This window comes from Podarcis filfolensis, assembly GCF_964270895.1.
Source record: "Podarcis filfolensis genome assembly, chromosome: 7".
In the NCBI taxonomy this organism is placed as follows: Eukaryota; Metazoa; Chordata; class Lepidosauria; order Squamata; family Lacertidae; genus Podarcis; species Podarcis filfolensis.
In genome coordinates this window covers 34,270,390-34,285,768 of record NC_139603.1, presented here as the reverse complement: position 1 = coordinate 34,285,768, position 15,379 = coordinate 34,270,390, and the positions used below count along the sequence as shown (strand labels likewise).

At 44.3% G+C, this 15,379-nt stretch overlaps 2 protein-coding genes across 6 annotated transcripts in view; one reads left to right on the top strand and one right to left on the bottom strand.

Annotated features, from left to right (window-relative positions):
- NRSN1 (neurensin 1) overlaps nt 1-15,379 on the bottom strand; it is a 201,028-nt gene that overhangs the window by 36,279 nt on the left and 149,370 nt on the right. The gene's annotated exons all lie outside the window — the stretch shown is intronic.
- KIAA0319 overlaps nt 1-15,379 on the top strand; it is a 30,309-nt gene that overhangs the window by 8,718 nt on the left and 6,212 nt on the right. For 4 of the 5 annotated variants that reach the window (XM_083623733.1, XM_083623734.1, XM_083623732.1 and 1 more), the window contains 14 exons: nt 146-882; nt 1,298-1,490; nt 2,400-2,498; nt 3,534-3,631; nt 5,084-5,171; nt 6,256-6,348; nt 6,453-6,585; nt 8,083-8,311; nt 9,409-9,532; nt 10,551-10,683; nt 11,403-11,551; nt 12,168-12,319; nt 13,603-13,741; nt 14,892-15,051. In XM_083623733.1, coding sequence (XP_083479859.1) covers nt 146-882; nt 1,298-1,490; nt 2,400-2,498; nt 3,534-3,631; nt 5,084-5,171; nt 6,256-6,348; nt 6,453-6,585; nt 8,083-8,311; nt 9,409-9,532; nt 10,551-10,683; nt 11,403-11,551; nt 12,168-12,319; nt 13,603-13,741; nt 14,892-15,051 — 2,527 coding nt within the window. Of the gene's footprint in view, nt 1-145; nt 883-1,297; nt 1,491-2,399; nt 2,499-3,533; nt 3,632-5,083; nt 5,172-6,255; nt 6,349-6,452; nt 6,586-8,082; nt 8,312-9,408; nt 9,533-10,550; nt 10,684-11,402; nt 11,552-12,167; nt 12,320-13,602; nt 13,742-14,891; nt 15,052-15,379 lie in introns of those variants that run through there. The other variant, XM_083623736.1, reaches the window with a different exon arrangement.

Here is a 15,379-nt window from a genome sequence, read left to right as displayed (position 1 = left end):
TCCTTGTTGATAAAGTGACTACTCTCTAGGCTACATTAAATCAATATAAATTAATGAAGCTTTTTATTTTTATGAGAATGCATTGTAAGGGGAAGGACTTTTCAGTGCTCCTGCTCTCTTGTGATATGAGTACCTATCATTTCAGGGTGTTTCTGCGAACAGTGCAGAGAAGGCGCCAAGTATTCAGATGCAATAATATCTCCTAATTTAGAAACCATGAAGATTATGCGGGTCCCCCATGCTGTGTCGGTGTCAGACTGCACGGCAGCCTGTTGCGATCTTTCCGACTGCGACTTGTCCTGGATGTTTGAACGGCACTGCTACATCGTCAGTTGCCAACGTAAAGGGAACTGCGAGCCCAAGAAGATGGAGAAGGTGAAGTCCTCTTTGACTTTTGTGCTAAGGCCTCCCCAGAGGCCCTCTGCACCGCTGGGGTACGGGCAGGTCCTCCACCCAATGGCACTGCAGGGAGACCCATCAGACGAAGTCAGCAGCCTGAAGGAGCTGTCCTTCCTCAGTCGGGAGGAGAGCCCAGACTACCCAGATGAATATGGAGATACGGAGCAGAACCCCTTTCGGCTGAGCCTCAAGCCTGAAGAGAAGGAGGATGTGAACTATGCTGACTGGAGTTTGTTGGTGGCAACTGAGAATGGCTTCAATTCTTCAGGGCTCGGTGATGGAGACAAACATGTTGACCTGGTCAGAAGTGAAGAGGAGAGAGGTCCTTTGGAGACTCCTACAGGTGCAAATGAATCTGAGGGAAATCATGTCACCGAACGTCCCGGAGAGTTGCCAGAGATCATGTTGGGCATGATGCAGAAATCGGCAGATGAATTAGGTTTTCAACCGCCTGATGAAACCAACAGCACTTGGCAGGAAGAGGTATGTTACCAGTATTTCATTTTTTGAAATAGCATTGGAGTAACATAGAAATCTGCAAATAAAATACAGTTTGGTTTGCCACCAAACTAGATTTTTTTTCTGGATTCTTTGGTGGGAACCCGTGCCTGTTAAGATGGAATAAAATTGATAAAAGGCTTGCACTGCTGGTGGAATTTTGGCCTAATCTTTGTTTGGGGCAGTTAAATTCTTGCTCATGTAACTGGGAGTTGATTTTAAGAAACAACCTTGGGAATGTACAATGTTTCTCATCCCATATGTCACTGGTAAACGTGATTGATTTTAGCTGTAATGTAATTTTGCACTTCTACTTCCAATACAGTGTTTACGATGTGTGTCATAATGTGAGAGGGGAAATATACACAATAATTATATATTCCTGCAATTCATCTTGTAGGTTCTAACAACTTCCCATAATCCTTCTTCATCAGACACCCTGGGGTTTCTCTCCACCACTGCAACACAAACTCAGACATCAGATCTGCGAAATCTTATGCAGGATGATGCCACATCCCTTCCCACTGGTGCTGTTTTCACCCAAGCTACTGCCACAGATCAAGTATTGTTGCCCACTTCTGCCACCAAAGATGGTAATGTAAATTCTTTTGAGAATAAGTCTGCAATCCTAACTGTGCTTATCTGGGAGTAAACCCCACTAAATTCAATAGGAGTTACCGTACTTTTCCATGTTGTAACACGCCCCAATGTATAAGAAGCCCCCTCTTGTTTGGGACTCCAAATTGAGAAAATGCGGGGAAATTGCCCAAACTTGTTGAGCTTTTTTTTGGGGGGTGCCAAAAATCGCTCACCCGCGGGACCAACACAGCCGATCACACGCACATCAACGAAGCGACCAATCGTCTGATCGCTCACCGACAGCAAACGCCAATCGCCCACCCAATTGCTACAGCAGCCAATATCCTGCGGAACTTGACGCAACAATCAATCACCCACCAAAACACCGCTGACAGTCTCCGGCTCATAGCAGCCACCAATCACCCGTCCAGCCTCATCACTATCCATGTATAAGACGACCCCACTATTTATGCTTAATTTTTCAAGAAAAGAACATAGTCTTATACACGAAAAAATATGGTACTTCTGAGTGGATGTATCTAGGACGGTACTGAAATCAGAAGTGCTAACTTCTCAAACTGCTGCTTGAATCAGGCTTAGCTGCTTGCATGTGGTGAGGAAGAGAAGAATCTTTTAAGGCAGGGAGAAATCCTCATGCTGAATAAATTATCTGCTTAATGCTTCATCAAATAAAATGCATTATTATTATTATTTTATTATTAAGTTTCAGCTTCAGAGGGAAGATTCATCAAGTCTTGATGTGAAAACAACTGTCCCAATATACTTAGAATCATAGAATTGTAGAGTTGCAGTTGCATGCTTTACCAACTGAGCTATCCCAGCTGTTTCAGCAATAGAAAATTCTTGCTATGCTTTCCTCAATACATTGTTTTAAAATAACTTTTTAAAAAATTTATACGCAGTAAAGGAACTCCTGGTGTCGGCTGGAGATAATCTACAAGTAACTTTACCAGAAAACGACGTTGAATTGCATGCATTTGTAGTCACGCCATTCCTTTCAGGTGAGTTCTTGATGCAAGTGGGATGGAGGAGAAAAGCACTAAGTTGCTCGTCTTATGCTAGAAACCGTGTAGAGACTATCGACAAAAATCTGAATAAACTATGGTTTGCCCAAACCAGTTTCCTTCCACATTCATTTGAAATGGAAAACTATAGTTTGTTGCAAAGTGAAACCCCTTATTTCTTCCTCTTGCAAATGAAGGGCTGGTACATGCGTGTGAATTCGAGCATGGTTCGCTTGCTTTGTTTAAGCTGGGCCAATTATTCTCTCGTAAGATTCTAAATTATTCAGATATTAAATATGCAAAGTCAGTAAATGTATGCAAAATAGGGAAATCTGCATGAACGTTGTTGGCTGGCACAGCTAATGCTGAGTATCAACTTTGTGTTTGGCACCAACTTTTAAATGCGAAAAAGGTGAATAAGGTTTAATAGCTTCATGTAAGCTCAGGGAGAACAAATGAGGGAAGTAAGGATAGAAGATTTTTCAGAGACAAAGTCATTTTAAACTGATGGGAACAGTTAGATTATTGCACAGTATAAAAGTCAGAAATTCTACGAGTAATTCACACATATTAGATGGCTTATGTGGTGTGGCCATTCATACTGATTATGTATAAAAACTTTGTTGATCAATTTGGCTAGTTCAGTTTTTAGGAAATAGGGACAGTTGCCAGTGACCATACATGCACCACAATTCTCCCATAACTGGGCCCCAGTTCAGATACTAATGCAATCTTCACATGATGTAGGATTGCCATTTTTTTTCTTTTCTTCATTTCCCTGCACCCCATGCTGATGTTCATTTGTGCAGAGGACTTGCTCATGCAATTTCTACCTTTCCAAGTAGAAGGGAAAATAAATTGTGTGAGCAGACCACCACTGTAAAATGATCCGCTTATACCTTAAGTGGTGGAAGGCAGTGGGGGCTTACGTTTCCCCACCCCATGAAAGCTCAGTGAACATCAGAGCCAGGATCAGGTCTCTCTTCCAAAGAAGAACCATAACCAGTTGCTGTGCTGCTTCCTCCTTTTCAGAATTGGCCTATAGTTATGAGTGGAGCTCGATAAGTCACCCCGATGGTTACAATGGTGAAATGGAGGGCAAGCACACGCCAATGCTGAAACTTTCTCAAGTAAGTGAGCTGCTCCTTAGGGAGACTTGACTCGTGTTTACCGCAGGGTGTGGCAAAATGCACACTCAGCTGGGTAATGGCTTTAGAGATGCTTTGCTATAAGGCAGTCGTGTCAGTTACAAGTTGCCATTGTAAGTGGGCCTATTTCTCTCCAGATTAGGGTTGTGTTCCTGGTGGCTGGCACCAAGTGAGATTCCTGAAAATATACCTGTTGGCACCTAAAGAACTTGGTGCTGTTCTAGCCCTGGTATCAGGAGCCAGAGTAAGGAGTAGGTCAGTAATAAAACACCTGGTGCCCGTGAAGTTAACTCTTTATTCAAAGAACCCAAAACAGTTCAGGCCTAGTGATGCCAGCAACTCTTCCCAGTAGGTCTTGCACCAATGTGGCAGTTGCAAGGACCAAAGGTCCCCGTCTTCACACTGCTAAGGCTCCTTCCCTGGTTCCTTCCCCTTGCCTCTCTTTTCTCTGCCCTCTTCATTTCTCTGCGTGTTCTGGGAGAGGAGCTTGTCACAGCAGAAGGGGGAGATTCCCTGGCTTCTTCAGCAGCCTGCCTGGTCTCTGTCTCCTGGCCTGCCTCCTCTCCTGCTTTTGATTCTCAACTGCTCTCTACCCCAGCCTCTTCCTGCTCACTAAACTCTGTCGCCTGAGCAACTCTTATATGTAGGCAGTTCAGGAATATGGTAGACTATCTTACTGGATGCGCTTCCAGTCACTGCAAGATTTTCTTGTTTCTACTCAGCTCATACCCGGTGCTACCTGTATATATATTACATTTTCCTTTATTTCAGCCTTCTGGGAGGCACAGCTACAATGTTCTGAGTTGCTCCCCACCACCCCTAAGTTGTTCTGGGTGGTAGCAGAGATGCTTCTTCATGATGATAATTACCGTATTTTTCGCCCTATAGGACGCACTTTTTCCCCTCCAAAAATGAAGGGGAAATGTGTGTGTGTCCTATGGAGCGAATGCAGGCTTTAGCTGAAGCCTGGAGAGCAAGAGGGGTCGGTGTGCACCGACCCCGTTTGCTCTCCAGGCTTCGCGGACCTCTCCGCAAGCAGCGGGAGCGCTCCTGCTGCTTGCGGAGAGTTGCCTGCATGCCGAAGCCTGCGCGTGCTGAGATCAGCGCGTCCAGGCTTCGCGGACCTCTCCCCAAACAGCGGGAGCCAGCGCTGGGCTCCCATGGCTTGCAGAGAGCTGCCTGTTTGGGGGCTGGGGTCGGGGGAAGCTCGGGCCTCCCCCGCCCCAGCCCCGCCCCTGGGGGGGAAATAATTTTTTTCCCTTTATTTCCCCCCCAAAAAACTAGGTGCGCCTTATGGGACGGTGCGTCCTATAGGGCGAAAAATATGGTAAGCTCTGGGTTTGATGCGCACTCAGACTTCTTGCATTTTTTGTTATTGTGCCATGTGAAGTCCTATGTGTTACCGGAGATACATTAAAAAACCCTCTGTTACAGCTGCCAGTAGGTGTCTATGTCTTCAAAGTGACTGTTTCTGCTGAAAATGCATTTGGAGAAGGATTTGTCAATGTCACTGTCCAACCAGGTAAATCAGTTTTTCAGACAGTTAAAACTAATATCCTCCTCTCGCTATACCTGCATGCCAGTTTGATGAATGGTTCTTTTAATCAGTTCTGAATTTCATCAGAGAGTGAACAGCTGTAAAAGTTTTACATTTTTATATCGCATTTGTGTAACATTCCTGCTTTGCCTTTAGAGGGAACCACAGGGTGGTAAATGTTCAAGTGCATCCAGCCTTGTAATTTCCTGCTCTTCTGATTTTATTTGTGGGGCAGTTACCCTAGATGAGCACTTGATTTGCACATTCTATGTTAGTGTCTCCCCTCCCCTCTTCTTGCTGCAAGTTCAGGATCTACAGTACAGCATTTGGGGGCAAGAAGGTGGAAAAGGGACTCAAGTTGCCCATGCAAATAGTTTTGTATTGAGCACTGGGTATGACTTGCCCGCTTGCATGAGCCTTTTGGTTTCTGCATCCATCTCCCTCCCTTCATTTTGGAGCCATTTATTATAAAATACGATGAGGTACAGATGTATGTAAGCCTCTGTTGTGGTGTACTTCTCATATCCAACAGAATAGGATATTGAAATATTTCTTATTCCATGTTTATCTGACATTTCCTCTAAGGAGTTTGTGGTGGCATACCTGGTTCTCCTTGTCCTCATTTGATCTTTAGTCACAACAACCTTGCGAGGTAGAGTTAGGCTAGGGGACTGTGACTGGCCCAAGGCCCACCCAGTCATCTTCTTGGCTGAGTTGGGGGAACTGGACTCTGGTCTTTTCCAGCTTAAGAACTTAAGAAGCCTGGGATTTGGGGGATTTTTTTGGTTGTCCCCTGTAACCGCAAGCCAGGCACAATTTATCCAGTTTGGGATTGTACCAGAAGGTGGCTTTGCTAAATCATAATTTACAAGGATCGGTTTTTCTATTGGTTATGACTTAATTTATTTTTTTTAACCTACTGCTTTTATATTAACTGTTTAATCTTGTTCAGCAACTAGTGAATGCTTTTTGGTTGTGGAATAAGCACAAAGCTATCTCAGGCTGATCGAGTTGTGCAGGATGGCCTTATTTAATTAAGCATGGGGTTCTGTTTCTCCCCTTCCCGCAGCTGTCAGAATAAATCAGCCGCCTGTTGCTATCGTATCTCCAAAAGCCCAGGAAATATATTTCCCTACAACTTCTGCTTTCATTGATGGGAATCGTAAGTACCAGGCAGCAACTGTGGCTTTGCAGTGTAATTAGAATTGCTCACAGGGATACCAGCTTATTAATTTATGATTCTGTGGCATTTCCCTTCCAACACAGAAAGTACTGATGATACTGAAATAGCCAGTTACCACTGGGAAGAAATTGAAGGTCCCCCTAGAGAAAAGAAGGCATCAGCTGATACACCAGTTTTACATCTGTCTAACCTCGTGCCTGGCAATTACACTTTCAGGTGAGAGGCCTACATTTTTGCGTTTGGCTCCTCAGACCACAACTCGGGGATGGACAAGTCAGAGGCAAAGGCAACCAAAGTTCTTTGTTTAAGTTAGTTAGTTAGTATAATGCCCTTCACCCGAAGATCACAGGGTGGTTCACAACATAAAAATAGAAAACGAGAACACAAAATGCGTAATAATAAAGAACAAACCAATAATCCCCCTCCCACAAACACATTTAAAAGGCCATAGAATGTTAATCAGCCAAAGGCGTGGTTACAGAGAAAAGTTTTGGTCTGGCCCATAAATATATGTAATGAAGCTGCCAGGCGAGTCTCCCTGGGGAGAGCATTCCACAAATGGGGAGCCACCACAGAAAAGGCCTGTTCTCGGGTTGCCACCCTCCGGGCCTCTCGTGGAGGAGGCACATGAGGAAGGGCCTCAGAGGATGATCACAGGGTCTGAGTTGGTTTCTATGGGGAGAGGCAGTCCTTGAGGTATTGCAGTCCTGAGCCATAATGATCAAGGGGGTGGTATGACCTCCCCCTATGAGGAAAGGTTGCAGCATTTGAGACTTTTTAGTTTAGAGAAAACATAAAAGGTAACAAGATAGAAGTCGGTAAGGTTATACATGACACGGAGAAAGTGGAAAGAGAGAAGTTACTTCTCCTCTCATGACCCTAAAATTTGTGGACACCCAACAAAGCTGAATATTGGAAGATTTCAGGGCAGATGGAAGGAAAGTACTTCATCGCACAGTCCGTGTTTAAACTATGGAACCTTCTTCCACAGCAGGCAGCGAGAAAATTGGATAAATTCATGGAGGAGAGGGCTATTGATGGCTACTAGCCATGATGACTGGTTCTGAATACCAGTTACTGAAAACCACAGGAAGCGAGAGTCTTGTTCTTGTTGTGCTCGAATCCTGCTTGTTGGTTTCCTACAGGCAACTGTTCAGCCACTGTGAGAACAGGATGCTGTACTAGATGGGCTATTGGCCTGATCCAATGGACCTTTCCTATGCCTGACATCGTATATTACCTCAGACATGGAAAAGGTGGGTGTGGTTTGCCTCCAGCCTGGCAGGCCAATCCTGAAGGCCTGATGGACCTAGGGTTGCCATATTTCAAAAAGTGAAAATCTGAACACAATAGGTGTCAGGCTTTTTTTGGCAAAGTTGTTGAGCTCCCCCCCCCCCCCCAAAGAAGAAGTTCTTGAGCTATTTTTAAGGAAATTCACCAAAATCTAGACTTCCTACATGGGTTGTCATACGTCTGTATTTTCCCGGATATTTCACTAATTTCCTCCTGGACACTTCTTTTGACTGATGTATTCCAGCTATGTCCGGGAAATTCCAGATGTATGGCCACCCTAGATGGACCTAATTAGGTCCATAGTCTCTGGATTCTGCACTCCTGAGGTAGAAGGAATCAGTGCATCTGAATTTTGAGAATGGGAGAAAGCACACATTCAATATCATTAATTATTCACATATCTTTTCTCTTCCTTTTTAGGTTAACAGTCATTGACTCCAGTGGAGCAGCTAACTCTACAGAAGCCTCACTGAGAGTCCATAAAAAAGTGGATTTCCCTCCTGTTGCCAATGCAGGGCCAAATCAGGAAATCAGTTTGCCTCGCAACTCCGTCACAGTGAATGGAAATCAGAGCAGTGATGATTATGAGATAGTCAGCTATGAGTGGTCCCTGAGCCCGAAAAGTCGAGGCAAAGTGGTAGCAATGCAGGTAAATGGAGATCTTCTTGCCTCATTTAATAATATCCACACACACCCCGCCCCCCGAATCCAATAGCTTTCAGATCAGGAATTTTGTGGTGCTTGGTGAAAACGGGCAAAAAAAGCCTGGTTGCACTTTGTATTGTGCAGGAAATGGTGAACATTACTTTGAAACACTTAGTCTCTTCTATTTTTGCCCTGGCTAGGAAGACACCTGGAAACCATGCTTAGAGTGGACCCTGTAAAATATTGCATGGGACTTTAAAAATTAGTCATTTCAGTGGGTCTACTGCGACCAAGTCTGGATCCGACCATCTGTGTTTAGGCAAACCATTGCAAAGGAGCAATAGTGAGTTTTGGACATAGTGACCACACTTAATGTCACAGATGTTGAATTGTTGCGTTCAAAGTTCTGCAGAATATTGTAAGCCTATTCAGGTGGTTGTGAAATATTGGTACAATACTTCTGTATAATGCAGAGGTTTTCTTTCTGTGGCACCCCTGTGGGGCTCAGGAGCCCAGTTATGTCACCCCTTGCCTGCAGAGCTGGCAGCCCCTCACCCCTTTTTGAACCCTCCCTTGTGGAGTGTTCCCTCAGCCTTCTCTCCCCTCTCCTTGGGAGTCCTCTGGGCAGCCACAGCTGCTCCCTCTGGTCTTTGAGCTGCCCCCCACCTCAAAGAGAGGTGCCTCCTTCCACTGCCCCACAGGGACATGGGAAGCACCCCCTGGCCAGCCCCAGAGACACCATTTGCCTGGGAAGCTTGTAGCCAGGTCTGCTGCAACAAACAGCCGCAGAAGCCTTTGGGAGGCAGAGATGCAAGAGGGCATCAGAGGAGGCAGGGAAGGAAAGAGGGACAGAGACCAGTGTTCTCGCAGCACCCCTGACCCATAGTTGTCAACTTTTCTCTTTTCTTGTGAGGAATCCTATTCAGAATAAGGGAATTTCCCTTTAAAAAAGGGAAACATTGACAGCTATGCCCTGGCCACCCCAGAGTGCCACTGGTTGAAAACCACTGGTATAATGATTTGTTATGATAATAGAAAGCTTTATACTATTAACATTTGCCTCATTATTTCCCGATTTTCCTCCCGCACCTCATTACCCAGGGGGTGAGAAGTCCCTACCTCCAGTTATCGTCCATGCAAGAAGGCGAATACACATTTCAGCTGACTGTTACTGATTCTGCTGAACAGCAGTCTACAGCTGAAGTCACGGTGATTGTCTGGCCCGGTAGGCAGATTTATAGTATATTTGACTTAACAGAACATCCTTCAGCTGGCTGGCTGTTGAACCTCTATGTACACGAGCTAACAAATCTAAATCTGACCTTTAATAGTAAGTGGAAGGAGGAGGAGGAGGAAAGACTGCTTGCCTGCCAGGCAGCCTCCATTATTTAGGAATGTGCTGAGCACAGAGGCCAGGCAATAATAGGAGCTGAACTCACAAATGCCCCACCTGCTCTATAGGGCTGAAGTGCTTTGTCAGTTAGCATGATTTTTTTTAGGTTAAACCTAGTTCATACTGGCATTCAACATCTGCAATACGTTGCCTGAGTATTGCTGTCGCTGATTCATATCTCATTGAGTAACTCATGGAAAACCCATAAGACTGCAGCTTTGCCATCAAAGGTTGCTTCCAAGTAGTGGCATGGCAGATGAAAGAATTAAGCCTTGTGACTGCTTTTTCTGGGCCACCAGGAGGAGGTTGCTTGTCCCTCCTGGAACACATGGCCGCCAGGCCAATTTCTGTCCTTGGTGTGAAATAGAACTTGAACCCTCTACTACTGTTCACAGCAGATTACTGTGAGGATGTTAGAATTCCTGCTCCATGATTGTAGTCATGGGATTTTTGTCTATCACATGACGGTATATGTTTTGACTCCACAGAGTGGGAAGTGAGAGAGACAGGCTGTTTGTGTTACTGTGTTCCGTGAAGTGGAACTATTGTCCTTTGTTCTTTCTCCTTGCTGTCTGATGCTAGAGACAGAGGGAGCCATGTTGCAGCGCTCCATGTGTGTTTACTCCTCTGTTTACTAGGAGAGGGCACGCTTGATACTTAGGCATGCTCTTTGCATTGCTTTCTCATCCAGGACACAGGACGAGAGGTGGATTAAGTGATATTCCAAGTCACTCCTGGTACCGTTAATACAATAGCCCTTTAATACTTGGGAGAGAGGATAACACTTGTCAGTTACAGACTAGAAAACACAGACTGTATTTTGAGCAATTTTTGCTTTGTTTCGCTACAGAAAAGAATAGCCCCCCAACAGCCGTGGCTGGGCCAGATAAGGAGCTGACATTCCCTGTCCAGAGCACCGTTCTTGATGGAAGCATGAGCACTGATGACTTAGGCATTGTTTACTATCACTGGGAGAATATCAGGTATTTCAGCCATTTAGGCTTACTGCTAGTTTCTGCATGAACCAAACGAAGTCCCAAGTTTATATGCATCAATATTGTTCATGCCAAATACTGTTGTTTTTTTTGTAAAATGCTAATAATTGTCCACTAGACAATTATTCTTCCAGAGGAAGAATGTGGTAGTTTAATGAGAACTTTCATAATTCAGTTGAAGATGAATGTACTTTTCTCAGGGAGTACCATTTGATCTCAGAGGCATCCCTGTACATATCACAAATATCTCAAAGCCACTCAGATTTTGAACTGAATTTTGAGGCCTCTTAGGTAAAGTTTCTGGCTGAATCTGAAAAACCTGCAAGCCTTGGCCTTTTTAAAACCGCCATCCATTATGTAAGTTTGCAAGTAGGCTTGCAAGTGAATTTCAGGCCCTCAAGTGAATATCAGTTTAAAGAAGTAAAATGCCAAATTCTACCTGCTGCAGATGAAATGAATGTTGACACTGTTTAAACCCGTGTGACGAGCTAACCTGAAGAAGCCAAATGATTTGCATTTGTGTGCAGAGTTGCTATTGGCTCTCTTATTCAGCATGAAGAAGTATTCTATTGAAGCTTCAAAAATGTTCATGCCACCACTCCTAGAACTTGCTCCATTTACTAAAATAGCACTTTTTGTTTAAACTGAGTTGAATCTGGTTCCTGGTTCATGCCTTCCTCTTCCTTTTTCTTTTTGCTCCGTTGCAGTGGACCAACCTCTGTGCAAATGGAAGACCCTGATAGCGCAGTTGCAACCGTCACAGGCCTGCATGTTGGAACCTACCATTTCAGACTGACCGTCAAAGACAGCCAAGGACTAAGCAGCACAGCCACAATCTCTGTGACTGTCAAGGAGGGTAAGGCTCACTGCCCCATTCGCATTTGATTGGAGGTTTATAGGCTCCTCTCCCAACAAGGAAGTTGAGTTCAAAGCAGCTCACAACGAGAAACGGAGCATTTGAAAACAACATAGAGCAGTTCCCTGAATATCACAATATCGTCCTATGAAAAATATTAAAGCATCAGAAAAGCAACCAAGTATTTTGGTAAATGAATTATTTCAGTGTGGATTTTGAGCCCTGCCAAGTTCTGAGAGTCTTCTTCATCTGAGCAAGGCATTTGGGATACTATACCAGGCAGAGGGCCTTCTCGGTGGTGGCACCCGCCCTGTGGAACGCCCTCCCATCAGATGTCAAGGAAATAAACAACTATCTGACTTTTAGAAGACATCTGAAGGCAGCCCTGCTTGGGGAAGTTTTTAATGTTTGATTTTTGTGTGTGTGTGTTTTTAATCTGTTGGGAACCTCCCAGAGTGCCTGGGGAAACCCAGTCGGGTGGGTGGGGTATAAATATATTATTATTATTATTATTATTATTATTATTATTATTATTATTATTTCCATTCCTATTCTTTTATTTCCTGCTCAACTCTTCAAAATAAAGCTCTTCCCCTCTTACAATTTTATTGTTTAGAAAGCAACCGCCCACCCCAGGCTCATGCAGGGGGCAAGCACATGCTCGTTCTTCCCAATAACTCCATTGCTTTGGATGGTTCGCAATCTACTGATGACCAAGGGATTGTGTCTTACCTCTGGATTCGGGATGGCCAGAGCCCAGCAGCTGGGGTAAGTATTTTAATAATTTAATGAAGCCAAATTGAATGTATTGTTTAAAAAAATCCAAATCCAAACACCGTACTCTTTGCTTGCTTACTGCCATGTAACAGTATGGCCCACTGGATCCAAATTGGACTTGCATGGAGCAGCCTTGGGCAAGCTGATCCGAGTCTCAGCTTTGCAGTCTTAAAATAGGAGTAGAAGAAACCAAACCCATGGGTTTGAAGATGCACTCTTTGGCTGTAGGAAGGGTGGGAGAGATGTTGGCAGACTCCATCGCCCATCATCCCCAGCCATTGCAGTCAATTCTCATAGATGGTAGGAGCTGCAGTCTAACAACAAACAAGATGAATTTTAACAGGGAGAAATGTAAAGTATTGCACTTGGGCAAAAAAAATGAGAGGCACAAATACAAGATGGGTGACACCTGGCTTGAGAGCAGTACATGTGAAAAGGATCTAGGAGTCTTGGTTGACCACAAACTTGACATGAGCCAACAGTGTGACGCGGCAGCTAAAAAAGCCAATGCAATTCTGGGCTGCATCAATAGGAGTATAGCATCTAGATCAAGGGAAGTAATAGTGCCACTGTATTCTGCTCTGGTCAGACCTCACCTGGAGTACTGTGTCCAGTTCTGGGCACCACAGTTCAAGAAGGACACTGACAAACTGGAACGTGTCCAGAGGAGGGCAACCAAAATGGTCAAAGGCCTGGAAACAATGCCTTATGAGGAACGGCTAAGGGAGCTGGGCATGTTTAGCCTGGAGAAGAGGAGGTTAAGGGGTGATATGATAGCCATGTTCAAATATATAAAAGGATGTCACATAGAGGAGGGAGAAAGGTTGTTTTCTGCTGCTCCAGAGAAGCGGACATGGAGCAATGGATCCAAACTACAAGAAAGAAGATTCCACCTAAACATTAGGAAGAACTTCCTGACAGTAAGAGCTGTTCGACAGTGGAATTTGCTGCCAAGCAGTGTGGTGGAGTCTCCCTCTTTGGAGGTCTTTAAGCAGAGGCTTGACAACCACATGTCAGGAGTGCTCTGATGGTGTTTCCTGCTTGGCAGGGGGTTGGACTCGATGGCCCTTGTGGTCTCTTCCAACTCTATGATTCTATGATTCTATGATTCTATGAACATGTGAAAAGCCACAGGCTCCCAACCCCTGACCTTACTTTATTAACATGGTTGTTCTAGGCCAATTTGTGGTGGGTAGTTGTAAAATCTTGGGCAATTTTTATCTTGCCTTTGAGTGAATATTAATCTGAAGCAGTGTTGACTTCTCCTTTTGCAGGATGTGATACATGGCTCAGATCATGAGGCCATCCTGCAGCTGACCAACCTCGTAGAAGGGAGTTATTCCTTTCACTTGAAAGTCACCGATGGCAAAGGAGAGTCAGACATCGACATGGCTACTGTAGAAGTGCGGCCTGGTATGAGGACGTTTATAGCATGTTGTCCCTCCCAGATCTGTCCTCTTCTCCTATAAGCAGCTTACAGCAAAGATCTTGTCAGGCCAGGGGACCCATTCACATGCGAAACCTTGGCTCGGTAGCTCAGTGGCAGATTTCCCATTGCTGCTAAAAAGTTGTTGTGGTTTGATTCCATTGCAGTTCAAGGCAGGGGCCTAAAGCAGATATGAAGTACAGTCCTTTCAGAAGTCTTGATTCATTTCATTTCCAGTCATGGGTGGAGTGACGATACTGCTTGAAACCCACTTTGCAAGAGGTAGCTCTATGAAGAGGTAGCTTATAGATCAAATCAAGACCTTCAAATCTGTCCCAATCTGCAGCCAAAACTTTGTTTCCTCCTCTCATTGCCATAGCCAGCACACTTCCTTGGTGGCTCTCTGATCCTTACCACCATGTTTTCTTCATGAGAGCATACATGGCCTGTATGGTAATGCAATAAAGGACCCTGATGAGGTGGCCATTGTTTTGAGCCAAATTCTACCCTATGTTGTGGCTAGATGAAAGCTTCTATTTGTTGGTTAGCTGCTTTTAATCAAGGTGCATTCTGACAGGCTAATAGTGTGCAGGTAGAAAAGAGAAGTACAGTGTAAATGTAAGCCTGGTCTCATGGAGACTCGCCTTGTTTTGCCTGCTCAGCAAACCTATGAAAAAATGGCCTCCGATTCCATAAGCAATAACATGGATTACTTTTTATGCTGTGTTCTCACATACCTGCAAATACTGATTTGGATAGTCATGATGCCTTTCATTTTATTATCTTGCTGGTCCCTTGTTTTCTAGGTTTTTGGTACTCCATTTCCTTTCTGCTCTTCTGCTTAGCTGCTAAATTTTGCTAACCTTTATAAATTTATCCACCTGCATTTTCTGATGGCATGGGTGATAAATCGGAGGGAGATGGGGAATAACATAGTTCCCTCTGAAATTCATGTGCTGCATTTGAGAATATAACTTTGTATTCAGCACGTGATAAATATCTGCTTGGAACCTGCTTGTTCCGTTTGTTATTGCCGACTGGAATTTGTAGTAAATATTAATTTTGAAACCTGACATCCACATGTCAAGGCAACACTGGGCATGCTCCAAATGAAAAGCATTATTTTTGCATTCACAGATCCTAAGAAAAATGGACTTGTGGAACTCATCTTGCAAGTTGGAGTTGGCCAGCTGACTGAACAACAGAAAGACACGCTTGTGCGACAGCTAGCAATGCTCCTGAACATCTTGGATTCTGATATTAAAGTTCAGAAGATACACGCTTATTCTGATATCAGGTACAGAGATACCAAAAATAGACGTAACCCAAAATACTACAGACCAATAAGCTTCGTTTCAATGGCAAGCAATATGTAGAGCAGGTATAAAAAAATTGGACTGACTTGCTGACATGAGCAACTAACAGGGATGCGAGGAGGTATAATTTTCCATTCCACTGTGTGTTTTTCACATGCAGCACTGTCCGTTCCATTGCAGTTCATCTTCTGCCAAAAACAATGCTATTCAACTCACTGTAATTACATAAGTTACGTTGTTGTTATGCTATCAAAATAACTTCATAGGAATGCTGCAGAATGATTGCCGACAGGAGTGCTCAGAGATCTG